The sequence below is a fragment of the Labrus bergylta genome, chromosome 5 (assembly GCF_963930695.1).
Source record: "Labrus bergylta chromosome 5, fLabBer1.1, whole genome shotgun sequence".
Lineage (NCBI taxonomy): Eukaryota > Metazoa > Chordata > Actinopteri > Labriformes > Labridae > Labrus > Labrus bergylta.
Window position 1 is genome coordinate 26518037 of NC_089199.1, and position 15753 is coordinate 26533789.

A 15753-nucleotide genomic window follows, 5' to 3' on the forward strand; every position below is an offset into this window, starting at 1 on the left:
GAGTGGATATATTTGATACTTCTACTTAGTTATAAAAGACTTTAAAAACAATATTCAATAAAGATAAGATTATAGTTAAAGTAGAGATGCAGACCCTGGGATAAGCTGGACCTTTGAACTGAATGCTAAATGGACTTGAGCTTGTATAGTGGTTTCTAGTCTTCGGACTACTCTAAGCGATTTTACTCCGCAGAGTCCACCAGAAGTAACTAATCACATTCATACACATTCACTTGTGGTTAGGTGACTTGCCCAAGGACACATCGGACATGTGGCTGCAGGACCTGGGGATCAAACCCCCAATCTTCTGGTTGAGAGACGACCGACTCTACCAACTGAGCCACAGCCGCCGCCATGAATCATGACAAAAAGATGAAAATGCACAAAGAGGCTCCGGATGTTAAAAAAAAAGTTAGATTGTCTTGAAGGCAAATGTGTTGCTACTCATCGGGGAACACTTCAGCAATCATCACCTGTCATCGTCTGAATATAATAATGCCTCTGGAGACTGATTCTAAATTTTTGGGTGATTCCTGTGAAACCGGGGTCTGGCGTTTATCTTTCCCGTGTCATGTTCAGATGGCAGATCTTAAACGCTGTCATTTCTTGGTCCATACTACTGAGTAGGGCCTGTTCCTCTTTTGAGTTTCAGTTCAACAGTAGAATAAAAAGTTACGCAGCGACTTCACTCTGGCTCACTTCAGTGGTCTGAGCCCCAAAAAGAGACTGATTTTTAAAAATGTAAAAAGTCGATATGTAAGCTCCGTCGGGTCTTTCCTCAAGAGGAGAAGAAAACAACTTTTAAAATGTGTGTTTGTTGATTTGAGGTCGGATCGATCATTCTGATGAATTTCTGGCGGTCGGGGAATCTTAACACTGATTGGTTTTCACGGCAGATTTGTTGCACAAGTTTGATCCACAATGTGTTGTTGGCAGCACTTTTACGCAGATATCTGTTTAGAGAGACAGAATACTGTTGATGGGAGCTGGTCATGTGGATAATGTTCCACCTGTTTTTCTTCTGTCCACATGGACTCTTTCTCCTGCATACAACAAAGCCTGCTGAAACATAACTGGTCAATACAGCTCAGACTACAAATGTACAACAAACAGAAACCACAACACTTCCAATGCTAAAAATCAAGACCCCTGTGTATAAATTCGACATTTTTATGTAGAATCTGTGAATAAAGATACGTTGCTTCCTAGAGGTCTGGAAAGTTTATGAATAGTAAGAGGATTAAACTCAGAACCTGCAAGTTAACTCATGAGAAAGCTAAAGATCAGGGCCTAAAAAAACAAACTGGCAACCAAAGTTACATCGCTTTCCACATCTTTCGCCTCTAGGATAGGGCAGAGCTTGGCAGGATGAAATGCGGCTTCAGCTGGATTCAAACATAAACCAGTGCCAGCATGGTGGTGCTAAGAGAGGGAGGAATCTGTATACAGTCCCAAGCCAGATAAAGTATCAAATCTCCTGTTAAGAAGGCCAGGAAAAGTTCATAAGAGAGTGTTGAGAAGGCATTCTGATTAGATTCCCAAACCACCTTAGCAGGTTGCTTTTATTGTGAGAGTAAAGAGGTTTAATATTTTGGTCTCTTCTCAAAAAGCCCTGAATAAAGACGATGTTTTCAACACGAATTAAAGAGTCAATCAAAACCTTTTGCCTTCACGCTCAGCTTAATCTTCCTCTCAAAGGTGTGGTACAACGCCTGCATCACAAATCCAGTTGGCAGAGCCCAACACCCTCTGAGAATGTGTTGAACATCTTCTCACTTTGGTTACATAAGGACCAGACGGCTAAGGCACCCTTTACTCTCTTTGCTCCTATTGGACCTGAGGTTCGAAAACCATCAGAGCCTCCATCACCAAAACCAAAACCAAAACCAAAACCAAACATCACCCCCATAAAACACTACCCACATGACCTGCTTCATTATTATCATTACTAACATTGTATTATCATACTGTATTATTATTATTATTTAGCATCAATATATATATACATATATACTGTACATTCTATATATTTTATTATATTATTATACTAGTCTATATTATATAACATTTCATTATATTACACTATATTGTTCATATTGCACTACATTATATTATATAACTGCACTCTGCATTACTGTGGTACAACACTGTCTCTCTTCTCTGCTGTTTTACATTACTTGCTGCTATTTATCATACCAAGTCACTTTAATCACTTGTCACTTTATCTTGTCATTCTCTGCAAATACTGTCTCAATTCTCAATTCCCCCCTGTTAACTTCATCATTCATTTTGTGCTGTATATACCCCCTGTTTTTATTTTTATTTGTATTTTTATTTATCTTATCTATTCTGTTTAATGTATATTTTGAGCTTTCTTGTCTGTGCTGCCGTAACGCCTGAATTTCCCCTCTTGGGATCAATAAAGTATTATCCTATCCTATCACAGCAACGTGGCATATGCCTTCCCAGGGAGGCTGAGCAGTGTGACACACCAAAAATTGAAGCAAACCCTCCGAATCCCCATCAAACATGGGAACCACCACCCCATCTGCCATTTTAGAGCCCCAGTGCCTGAGACAGACGGCTGAAAAAATGATCACAAATTCAATCTCTGGAGTAAGGCGATCTATTCCCACGTATACGTTTGAATCAACATATGTTAAAATGTGGTGTTTTTATAGCTTATGTAGGGTCTGATCAGGTTGAAATCAGGTTTGTCATTCAGCCGCCCCCCTTGAGGTTTCTTCTGCCTTGCCCACTTCCCCCTGCAGAGTCCTTAATCAGCATCCTTTCCATGACCGCGCAAAGAGAAGCTTAAGATGAGTGGATACTTCCATCTGCTGTTCAGTCAGAGATTTCCTCTCAGTGACTCACAGCTGTCTAGAGACATCACTTTTCTGCTAAAGAGAGATCTCAAGTTCATGCACAAACTTGTCAGTTTCTCCAACATCTGTCTTTCACCTCACAGCCTGCGCAAGTCCAAAACAAGGACAGTCTAGCCTCTTTCCAGGTTTCAAACGAGCTCAGCTTACAAAACACTATTACTTCTAAGCATTTTGTGGGGGTAAATTATTTTTTTGCTGCAATTTATTTCATAAATCAATCTACTACTTCTACATCTACTTCTATTACTACTACTGCAATAATTCCAATCCCAATGCCTGTAATCCCTATAAATATTGGGTCAACAGGCCAGTGGATCCTTGTGTTTCATTTTGGGCTGTGCCTTACTACGCCTCACAGCTCCAAACCTCATCACCAGACACTTTCAAAAAAAAGCTCTCCTTCTCCAGGTTTGCTTTTGAAAAGGCACACCAGTGTCCCTGTGCTGCAGCTGCTTTTAGAGAGAGTCTTGGTGAGGTCAACAAATGGTCTCTCTAATTGGACAAAAGTGCCTTGGGAGACCCTACTTCGAGCTATTGTCTCTGACAACACAGCACCCTGCCCCTCTAGTCTGAAGACTAGAAAAGTGCTATATACAGTGAGTCCATTTACCATGAGTGACAATTCAAAATTACAGCGATGATCATTTTTTAACATATCATTTAGAAGAATAGTTACCATAGTATATTCACACTAGTCTAGTTGTTGTTATAATTTTTAACAGAACATATTTCAGCGTGATACTGTTCATAACTAGAAAGTAAAACCAACTGTCAAATAATTTCATTGTGCAAGGATGGGTCAGATTTGAACAGATGTTTTCTCACAATAAATCATGCAGTGAGCCAGTCAGTCAGTCAGTCAGTCAGTCAGTCAGCCAGTCAGTCATTGGTGAGACTTTCTACACTGGATACAAACAGATGTTTAGGTATGAGTTGATGTGTACCTGGTTGACTCCTCCCACCACCAGGAGGCGGTCTCTGATGATGATGTAGGTGGTGGAGCATCGAGGAAAGTTCATGGGAGCCAACCTCTCCCACTTCTTCTTCTGTGGATGAAAGGCGTCCACTGTGTCCAGTGCTGAGGGCTCATGACCTTAAAAAAAAAAAAAAAAAACACATACAAGCGGTGAGTTTATGTGGCTGGCGATCATATACTTTCCATCTCCATGCTGAGAAAAATTCCTCAATTGGGTTAAGGAATGGGGAGTAGGGGGAGAGGAACTCCATCAGCATCCTGTTGTGTGTCGCAAACCATTGCCTGATGATGTTGGAGCGATGGAAACGGACACTGTCCCAAACTATCACGTACTTTGGCAAGTCATCTCCAATCTGACCTCCTCCTTCCATTGTCAGACATTGTAACATTGTGTTGTGCTCCGGCTATATATATATATATACACACACACACACACACACACACACACACACACACACACACACACACACACACACACACACACACACACACACACACACACACACATATACTTGCCAGTTGATGGTTCATGAGATGCACCTTTGAGCTATTTCAGAAAACTGGTTAATCATTGCTTGATCTAATGCTTCACACATTTCCCTTTGTTAGAGAAAGTCAAGATTCACCTGGGAGCAATTTACCAATTCAGGACAGATTTAGAATAAAAGTCTAAAGGAAATGTATAGAAATATGCTTGACATATTATGACAACTTGTTCAACCATTTTGCATGTAAAGACTTATGCGATGAACTAATGCCTAAATGTTGTGGGGGGGTGAGACTATTCAACAGAGACCCATTATAATACATTTTGATCAACGTGACATAAGCAATTGATAATGTAGGAAACAGCAGAGAATTGTACATAATCACGTGCATGGATGTACCAAAGCGTTTGCAACTTGTTCAGAGAAATGAGAAACTGCTTTTTTGATGTGCACAAGTGACACAATGATGTGAAGAGTGAACAAGTAGTTTTGAGAATTCCAATTCTGATCTGAGACATGTACCAAAGCGACTGAGAAAAACTGTAATGGATACAGCAAAATTCATTCACAAACAAAATACAATGTGCAAACAAAATGTTTAGTTTTGAACGTGTCACTCTTACCCAGTCCTCCTGCTACTACCATTCTGCCACGCAGGTAAGCTGCGGCAAAGTCGGCTCGCTTAGTTTTCATGGGCACCGTCTCCTCTGACTTCAACCATGTTGCTACAGAAGAAAAAGAAGAAGAAGAAGAAGAAACAAGGTTTGAAGGGAGCAGATGTGTGTTTGCTTGTGCACAGGCTGAAGGTGAGGTTAGTGGCACTGTTGTCTTCCTCTGGCCGGACATGATGTTGCTGAGCTTGTTTTCAGAGTGTGACCTGAACACACAGGTCCCCCACAAACCACCTGAAGCCAGGACATGTACAGTGTATTTACACACAGACACACACACACACACACACACACACACACACACACACACACACACACACCTACTCCCAGACACACACGGCAAGGACAGACTAAGGTTATAACACATCCAGACTACAAATAAAGATAGAGAGGGGACAGGAAAGTTGGAGTAAGGGGTCAGACTACCACCAGGAAGAGAAAGCACTTCTGTTGTAAACTTGTCGGCTCATCATTTTCAAACTTTTTGAATTTTGGCTCGTATTTAAATGAGTAGATCCGAGGTCTGAGATGCCACTTTGACCTCTAAAGTTGGACAACGTTTGTTAACATAAACAGAATCAATCCTAGGTTGGACTTTAAACTTATATTCTAGGTAGATTTGAGTCTTTACAGTATTATTTTCCCACTTTCCTATGCTGCCTAAAGATATGTTTTGTTGAGGATTAGGGGGTGCAGTGAAGACACAAATGCAGATGAAAAAAAGGAAAATGACATTTTATTACTTGAAACCTGGGAAAAGCACATTCAGCGGAGACAGTGTTTGAAGTGTAGTTCTTCCAGAAGAAGACCCGATTCAGAAACTACAAATGTTTCCACAATTTCCAGTTTTGTGCTTTTTCTAAGATTCATTCTTTTAAACACACATCATTGTGCAATAATAAAGTTGAACCTTCAGATCCCACCTCTCTGCTCTGATAACCCGTCCAACCAGACGTGGTGTCTAGTGCTGAGGTGTTGACATGTTCCCTGAACAGTAATACTGTTACCGCCAATATAAAAGCCCCACTACAGGGAGCTGAACCCAGACACACACTGCTGCAGCCATTAGCACCTGCTATTCCCACAGTATCAGAAATGAAATTAAAAAAAAAAATCTGTCTAGCCGCATGTGTGGAAGGTATTATAATTAGAATCTAATCTCCCTAATAACATGACAGCAAACACTGATAAAGTGACAGTTTTCCACGCTTGTCTGCTCACTAATAGCTGAGGAACTCCTCAGAAAAAAAACCCCACATTTAAATCTTAAGAACATTTCTCTTCCCCCTCTGCAGAAGTTTTTGTGTTATTTTAGGTTTTGAGTTTTTTTTAAAGTCAAAGCAGGGGGCCTCATGACAGCCGAAGAAACATAACTTCATTAGAGGGGGAGAGAGGTTGAAACAAAGATAGAGTAAGAACAAGAAAGGTCTCGCTTCTTTACAGTATCTATCTAACCTGCCTCTGTTTCTTTTCTGCTCGATCCTTCTTTTTCTTTATCTTTTTCCATTTTTGTCTTCTATGTCTGCTCTCTTCCTCATTTTCCTTCTTATTACTTTCTTTTCATTCCCTCTCTCTGTGTTCCCGTTCCCATCGCCACTGCGTTCCCCATCTCTAACTCATTTATTCCCAGTGTTTTTCCTTAAACAAGAGGCAGAGACAACAAGGCTGAGACAAACACAGAGAGGCAGACAGAATGAAAGAAAGATAAGTAGCCAGATGGTGAGCCTTCCTGGATGTTGCAGCAGTGTGTAATGAAGAGCTGTGTTTTCATTTCCAGCCTGTTTGAATTACACAGAAGAGGACAGAGTAGAGATCACAGCTGGCTGTGCACTCTGCTGTGCTCTCCTACCAGAGAAGGAAATGTCCTGTCAGATGTTTCACACTGGTGTGACACATACATCTGGGGAGCACTATAAATATATCTAAATATTTAGATGTACTGGCAACCTTTTGTACAATATCATTTTATATTCACAGCCAAAAGGATTTCTGCACAGCAATGTGATCATGTGACATTCAAGATATGCCAACAGTCTGACATTTTGCATCAATTCCCATCATGTCATTCTCACCACAGCTTATGCAAATTGGCAAACCAGTATTTTTAGATGATTTAAGCACAGCCACAACCAAAATAGACCTGAGCTTGTATATTATGTATGCTTTACACCACATGTCATACCTACCCATTCACACACTGATGGCAGAGAGATGGCTATGTAGTGACCATCAGAAGTAACTAATCCCATTCATACACCGCAGACGAAGCAGGGCGAGCAATTTGGGGTAAAGTGTCTTGCCCAAGGACACATCAGACATGTGGCTGCAGGAGCTGGGGATCAAACCCCCAACCTTCAGGTTGATAGGTGACCAACTCTACCAACTGATCAACAACTGCAGCTGCCCTACTTACACAACTGATCTTAATAAAACACCAAACATGAGTGGTTGAACCTGCTGTGATCTAATGGTGTGGCTATAAGTGGGATATGTGTAAGGAGGATAAGAACAGCAATTTCAGCTTTTCCGTGTTAGTCCACCACCTTGGTTTGGACTAAATATCTTAACTATTGGAAAGATATATTTATTATATCATGCTATCATGCAAGATACAAATGGATGGATCAGCTATGGCTGGATTGCACGGCGATTTGGAAAACATGTATACATGTATCTGATGCTGAATTGTAAAAAAAGAAAAAAAGAAAGACAAGAAAGACTAAAGTGTGATGAACCCCTGAGTTTTCATCCAGTGCCATGATCAAGTCAGAACTGAAAAGTCTCCAAGTTCTTTGGTTTATTACCAAAGATCTGCAATAATAATCATTTACTCTTCATCCCTGGCTGGATTGTTTGGTCTAATTAATACATGTAAGCATGACAACACTGTTTTGGGGAACATAGTAAACATTACACCTGCCAAGCATCAGCAGGTTCCCAATGGCATTGTGAGCATATTAGCATGCTGACGATAGTATTTAGCTCAAGGCTGTGCCTAAAGCTTCACGGAGCTGCCAGCATGGTTGCATTCTCCTAGGTGTATTTAAACTTGCAAACAAAGAAAAGCAAAAGAACACATTCAAAATGAAACTGTCACCCCGTTTTAAGAAGACATGTCCTGGTCAATTGAGGCTGTCACCGGCTGATGAGTTAGAATTGTTGAGTTAGAGTGTTTGCTGTTGATACATAACATTTAAACTAGAGTTAATCTGATTTCCTAACCTTTATAGTTTCTCCCATAAATAACTCCCTACCAGACATGTGGTTATGCTGTGATGAAGTTTAGTTCTTTGAAAATAAAATGCAAACAAAGTGGGTGCAGAACACTGAAACACTTTTTTTTTTTCCTGAACAGTGCTTACTGTGTTTCAGGCAGGATTTACCTCCTTAAATTACAGTTGTGTCTACACATCACACCGCAGACTTATTGTCCCATCCTCCGAGGCTTCCTCTGAGTTTCAACTGCAGACCTTATTCCTATTTGCTTTGGAGGGGATTACACAAGTCTTTGAGCCAAGACTGTCTTTGTAGGATGCAGAAAAAAAACAACACCAGCGTGCATTATTCTTCTCTAGAGGGAGATGGAGGAGAAGAATAAAGAGATGGCGAAAGAGAGGGGGAATACATTGAGGGATAATATAGACAGAGAGAGAGAGAGAGAGTGACAATAGAAGGCGGGAGATTCACTGAAGACTGGCCTTTGTAGTTTGTGTGGGAGTCATTTGGTCCACAGCTCTCCTCTGTAATTGTCCATCCTGATTAAAATTAGAAATGGTGATTGGTTCTCAGCCTTTGATGGGTAGTCGGTATGTAACGTGTGATCGCTATGAGCACATTAGTGCCACACAAATGAACCTTTTCAACAAAATGCGACCATCATCTCAGGACATTTATTATAAATTCATATCAGCAAACAGTCACGAACAATTTTTTTTCTATTGTCATTTCTGCTTGATTTCATCCTCTTTGAAGTTCTTTGGATCTCAGACAGGACATAAATCAAATACAGACAACTTGAGGGTATGTTTGTTGTTAGTTGGCCTCGGGGGGGGGGGGGGGGGGGGGGGGCTGCATCATCTGTGTTGTTTTTATATTGCTGTCTTGGTCTACATGCTTCAGAGACGTTTCTGATGTAAGTGTTTCTTCTTTAAATGCAGCCAGAACAGTTGAATTCATATTTCAGAGATTTTAAAGGCACAGTTCACCTGAATAATATTAAATTATTTGGCCTGGCCGAATAGTTCCCGGCACTAAGAAGCGACAGGAGTCAAAGGTCTAGACGTGAATCGAGAACTCAAGATTCTGGTGTGCAAGCTTACATTTTCCCAACAAGTCTTTTCACCAACAAACTGGTGTGATGTTGAACTGATGTTGAACGACTGTGGCTGGATTTCACCACCACCTGAACACAGATGGAGCAAACTGTGAGCCCAAATCAATCTCAATTAGGCGAGACCAGCAGGTGAATCTGTGTCCATCGGGAAGGTAAGACTGTAGTCAGTGACTTCAGAGCAATTTAACTTGGAAAGGAACGCAGAGCAGAGAACATCAACATTACAAATCTAAGCCTATTTATATATTTGTATTTTTTCTTCCATTGTCATATTTGTGTATTTCTTTTGGATCATTCTATTTTACTTTTATTTCATATTTTCATATTAAATCTTCTCTGTGATTGTTAAAGATCTGCTTTAGTGATTTAAACATTTTAAATTTGTTTTTCTCTGGCTTGATGCTTTTGATGTCTTGTGTGAAGCTCTTTGGATTGCCTTGTTGCTGAAATGTGATATAAATAAACTTGACTTGACATTATTTGGAAAAACCAAAGAAATAAGGAAAATGTATCACAACAGATTTTTTTAAAAGTGCATTGAGAAGCATATTTTACACATGGATACTTTTTCTGCCTTAGTAGGCAAGCAGGTAATTTCCACTTTCCAGATGAGAGAATAGAAGAATTATTAAAAATAAATGCACATCTGAGTTGCCTTTGGTTATGACTGTGCACTAACAAATGAACCTTTATGAGCAGAAATAAACATGGACATTTCTTAGCTAGGTTTCTTCCTCTCAGGCTACACTGAGTGTCCTGAATCTTGTTGTTGGAAGTTGTTTGGGCCCGACAGGAAGACGACAGGTATTGTATTAAGCAGTGTATAATGGAGTGTGTGTGCTCATTGACAAGAAATGTGTTTTCATTAATCATTTTAATTTAAATGTATATTCTTCTAGTATAATAGAGATGATTTTTGATTATCATAGAGTCCTAGGTTTCTGTAAGTGGGCTGAAAGTTAATGTTGTGTGAGCGCATTAATAAGCCAGCAATTAAAATTGAATTTCTCATTATTTGTTATATTACAAAACCATTTATTTTCATTTTAGTATTCTGCTAAGTATGGAGTTTGCATCTACCTGAACTCAACAAAATGGCAAAAAAAAACAAACAAACTTGTTTCTCTTTTGAACTTTCTTGTGCTCTCGATCTAGACGGCTCTGCCCAGGATGGCACCAAGAATAGTTTCTTTTCTTTTTTTACAGGATGCGATAGCACAAAGAAGTTCTGTGGGTGGGTATGATTGGTGATGACAGCTCGTATGGATGAGGGGACACTGGTGCTAACAGTTGAGCCTTCCTAAAATGTTGTGGTCTAACTTTTTAAACACGCCAAGGAGGTTCTCCCTTTATGAACCTTATTGATGTGTTGGATCTTGTCTCCCGTCACGTTTAGGTTGTGGGGGCCATCGGGGCCTATTTGGTAGAGGAGATAATATCAGCTTTATCAATGCCTGGAGCTTGAGCATGAACGGAGCCTGGGTCTGTTTAAGTTAGCGATGCTGTGGTAGCCTCTAAAGGCCATGTGGTTTTAAGGCTGTCACAGTAACTGCAGCGATATTAACAAGACAACCGCTGAGCATCACCGCACGTGAATCACCTCACCCCACCTCGTGTTCAGATGGAAACAATAGCAGCTGCACTGGTACCTACATCGAATTATTCACAAACAAATTCGCTAAATTAATAAACATTGTGTGATGCGATAATACACTATTGAGCCAGCCTGAACCAACGCAAGGGAGAATTCCTTCATCCCTCCGTGGTCGATTATTTAGTGCATCAGTGGAATTAAACCATTGGGGTGAATAATGGGGGAGGTGTTCTTCTCTGAGCGCATATCCTTCAATTAGGGAGAAAAGTATGATTTGATTATTTTGAAGAAATACCAATACCAAGTTTGCACCGAGCAACCTTTCTTAGCAACATCTCTGCCACTGTGATATGGTGACGAAGTAATTGGAGAGCCTGGACAACCATCCCCATGAATGAATTATAATGAGAGGAAACAGAATTTATTTTATATTGTGTGTGAACTGATCCTTCATACAATTTCCAAAGGCAAGGTTTTTTTTTTTTTTTTTACTTGATAATTATCATTTTTTTAAGCTCGACTCTTTGGGCTTTCAGTCGGACTTGCCGCAGCTTGCCAACAGGACTGGAATCAACACCTAACAGGCGTGCATCGTAATAGCGCGATACGGAATGGAACTGTAATATAATATCACTCTGTGACAGCAGATTGCAGGACTGTGTGTTTGTGGAGAGATATTGCTGCGGATGGATAATAAAGCAATCTGTTTCAGGAATCTTGTAATTTAAAACGCTCCTCATCCCCCCCTCCCCACCCACAACCCCCTCCTTAGCTCATCTCCCATCTCATCTTCACCAAATTAGATCGGAGAAACGGGGTACGGCTGCCTTTCCCCCCCCCATGTGTGTGCATCCGTATACGCGCATGCAAGCTTGTGTTTGTGTGGTCAAAGTTGTTTTTCTCTCTTCTGTCTTCCTTTATCGCTCACACACAAGGCAAACTTTCTCCCCATTATCATACATTAACATAATCACTTGCATGTTCTCCTTTATTTGGCTTCCATTCAGCCAATCTCGAAGTGTGACCGTATATACAGCTGTCTAAAATGAATTATCGATTTTTTTCTTTCTCCCATTTCTCCCTCTGGCTGCTCGACAATTTGTTCACCTGTTACTCTGGGGTATCTTTTAGACAGCCCCGAGTATAGGATAGAGGGATATGTCATTTCGCTATGTTTGTGGGAAACGGTGTGTGCACGGAATCAAGACAGGGATAAGCTCAAGCCATATATCTTCATCGTGGGGTCAATGGTAATGAATGCTTTGTGTGACAGCTGAGTCAAATGAAGATGGATACTGATACTGAAGATAATGATACATTTACTTTTAGGAAACAAATACAAAATAATGGCTGCAAATACTTTATGCTGTTATGAAAATCTCTGCAACCTGAAAATAATGACTTCTTTTTGGACTGCAGAATGGATGGACAGCTCTTTATTTCATTTAAAAACCAGCAGCAGCTGTGGCTCAGCAGGTAGAGCAGCTTGTCAATTAATCATAGGGTTGGTGTTTCTATCCCCAGCTCATACTGCTCACATGTCCAAGTGTCCTTGGCCAAAACACTGAACTCCAAATTGCTCCCAGTGGTCACAACGATGCCTCAATGTCAACTTGCAGCCATCAATGTGTGAGTGTGCTGCGAATGGCCAAATAAGAGGCAATAATAGTAAAGGGCACTGTACGTCCATAATGCCATCATTTACCACTTTAAGCCATAGTGTTTTGTTATTTCTGAAAGTAAGATGCAGTAGATATCTGAGGTGTGGGCTGAAGTCAGGAGGTATTTCGCCAAGTTAACCATAAACTCTTAACTAACGCTAGCGACGCATTCAGAGTCAGCTTGGTTAAACCTATATCCAAAGTTCTAACTGGACTATTTTATCTACATCAGTGCTACTAATTCTGACTTATTTGGCATCTGTGGAAACTTCAGAATATCACAAAAGACAATTTAAAGAACCTGCTGTGTGTGCATTTATTTGAGTTATAATTAAAGGACTAGGGCTCAAGAGTTGGGGAGTTGAAAACGTGTTAGCTCTACAGCAGGGATGGGCAACTTTGGTCACAGCAAGGGCCACATTCAATTAACTCTCACTGCCAGAGGGCCAAATTGTAGTACACAAAAACGATTACAGTCAATTATGTCTCAAATTTAACTCAACACATACCAGTGATCTAATATTATTGTGAAAATTTTTCTGGTTTTCATGATTTCATGGCAGATTTTGTCATGTTTTCTTCATGTTTCTAATTAGTTGATATGTAAAAATTGACCTGAGGGCCACGTTGAGGGTTGATGGGGGGCCGCATGTTGCCCACCCCTGCTCTACAGGCTAGCCATTAGAAGCAACATTTAAAAAATACAGTTTTTTACTCAGTTGGAGTTTTACTTATCAGTGTTCCTGCAGAAGTTGTTACTGTGGGTAGGAGGAAGGGGGCATATTTGAATGTATCAGAATATTGGAAAGATATTGGGATATAGTATATAAAAAAATACCTAACAAGTAACTGAAAGAGTACATTACCTCAATAAAAACACATGAAGCGGTACAACAATCTGTTACTGTAGGGACACAATACGAGAGAACATCTCTCTATCTGTACCTCTTTGTTTTCCTGCAAAGCATTTGTTTATCTGTTTACTATGAGACAGGAAATATGGAGAGACAGAGTGGGGGATTACATGCACCAAAGAGCATCAGGACCAGGAGTCAATCCTGTGATGTAGACTGTCACCTCTGAACATGGGGGGGGGGGGGGGGGGGGTCTGCTCTACTAAGTAAGCTAAAGCAGTGTTTCCCCAGATCAGTATTCCCCTAAACATTCTCACATTGCTTGTATGTTTTTGTCATGAGAAATGAGCGTTATGTGTTTTTCAGGTTTTCCATTAAAATGAGTTTCCACACAATTCTTGTTAACACCATATCTCAGGAAAGTCCCAAGAGAATATCTTCAAATGTGGCTCGATCCTCGTGGGATCTGATTAGAATATTAAGGTCAAATGTTAAAAGGTCAAAGTCAATGTGATCTCTCAATCCCATTTCGGGCTTATGAGTTAAGAATTAACATGCTAATTAGGAAGAAGTTCCACACAATTGTCTAATAGGACAAAATTAAGAAATCATGACATTTATACCAAAATTGTCAAAGGTCAACTTTAACTTGAATCATAATGTCTTGGAAAATAAAATATTTCTGATATCTCAGGAGAGCCTGGAGGAAAAATCTTTAACTTTGGCAAAAACAGACATTTGGAGTCAAAAATGGGTTGATTGGAATTTGGTGGTTAAAGGACAAGGTCATGTTGGCCAAATTGTAATGATCACGTTCTCTCAGCAATGCCTTGAATTATAATTATTATTATTATCCATCTGGGAGACTACGTCCTTTGTAATCAATTTTATGGATAATCTCTCCTCGCCCTCTAAAAGCTGATCGATCAAATAAATCCCAACAATTGTCCAAAAAAGAAAAAGAAAAAGTGTTTGCATACCTTGGTTGGTGTCAAAAATGTTGACATTCTTGGTGAACTTGGAACTCTGGTGTCCTCCTCCCTGCCTCAGTCCTCCGAGCAGACACAACCTTCCATTTGGGTCCCATATGACACCCCCATACGAACGTTTACAAGGCATTGTGGGAAGTGTTGTCCAAGAACGTGTCTCTGCATCGTACACCTCAAAGGTCTTCACTGGTCTCTTACACTGACGACCACCTAAAGGGTTGTGTTCATGTAATGAGTTATAACTGTGCACATTCTTGTAGATTAACATTAAAGTCAGGAGATATTATTGCTGTTGTTCAACACACAAAGTAAAACTTCACATTACAAATGCACGCACACTGGTCTGTTTGTATACCTGCCACGTAGAGCTTGTTGGCCAACAGATGTGTGTTGGCATCGTAGCGAGGAGTCGGCATGGGAGGAAGAAGCGCCCACACGTCCTTTCGAAGGTCATACTGCTGCAGGATGCTGCGAGGGAGCAGGTCAGCACCCATTCCCCCCACAGCCAATGCACGGCCATCTGTGAACACACACAAACACACACATAGACACACACACACACACACACACACACACACACACACACACACAGAGAACACGGAGCATGATTAATAGAAGTCCAAAGTTCTTTTTAATATTCTATAAATCTCTTTTACCAAATAAAAAAATGGGGGTGGAGGGGGGAGGGGGGGGGGTAGCCTGTTGCTTTGTGTTTTTCAGCCTTTTATTGACATGATTTATGACATCATGAGTCACCTTCTCTGAGCTGTGCTGAATGAGAAGCTTGTGACGAGGCAGGAGACTGTAATAGACAAGTGAAGGACAGCGAGTACAGCAGCAGAATGTAAAATGCACGAGTCCGTGTCTGGCACTTTGGCATGACACCTCTTGCATGAGAATGGAAGTGGGTGGAAGTGTTTACAAAAGGGGAAAACAAGTCTTTACTGTAAGAGGAGAGATACAAAAAAGAGCTGCTGGGAAATCTGCATTTTTATTGCGTTTTTCTTAAATTGTTTTTCCTGTACACAGTAAAACATTAACCTAACCATACATCAGTGCATAAATACAATACAGGAAAAAGTTCTCCAAATACTTTGTAACCATTTAGAAAAAGCCCATTACCTGACATTTATTACCTCATTATTTATTACCTCATTTCTGGGAAATAAAGATTCTAAAATAGTCAATAAAAATGGCATCATTAAGTCAATTTGGTGACTGACTATCCATAAAGAAATACCATATTTGTTTTAATTTGGCCCTATGGATCATTTTTTGTCAGACCATTTGTCCTTTTTCAGC

General features: G+C 40.3%; 1 protein-coding gene across 4 annotated transcripts in view; it reads right to left on the reverse strand.

Annotated features, from left to right (window-relative positions):
- klhdc8a (kelch domain containing 8A) overlaps window positions 1-15753 on the reverse strand; it is a 41194-nt gene that overhangs the window by 2237 nt on the left and 23204 nt on the right. For all 4 annotated transcript variants that reach the window (XM_065955331.1, XM_020632689.3, XM_065955330.1 and 1 more), the window contains 4 exons: window positions 14807-14971; window positions 14443-14661; window positions 4973-5074; window positions 3830-3978 (listed from right to left, as the gene is read on the reverse strand). In XM_065955331.1, coding sequence (XP_065811403.1) covers window positions 3830-3978; window positions 4973-5074; window positions 14443-14661; window positions 14807-14971 — 635 coding nt within the window. The remainder of the gene's footprint in view (window positions 1-3829; window positions 3979-4972; window positions 5075-14442; window positions 14662-14806; window positions 14972-15753) is intronic.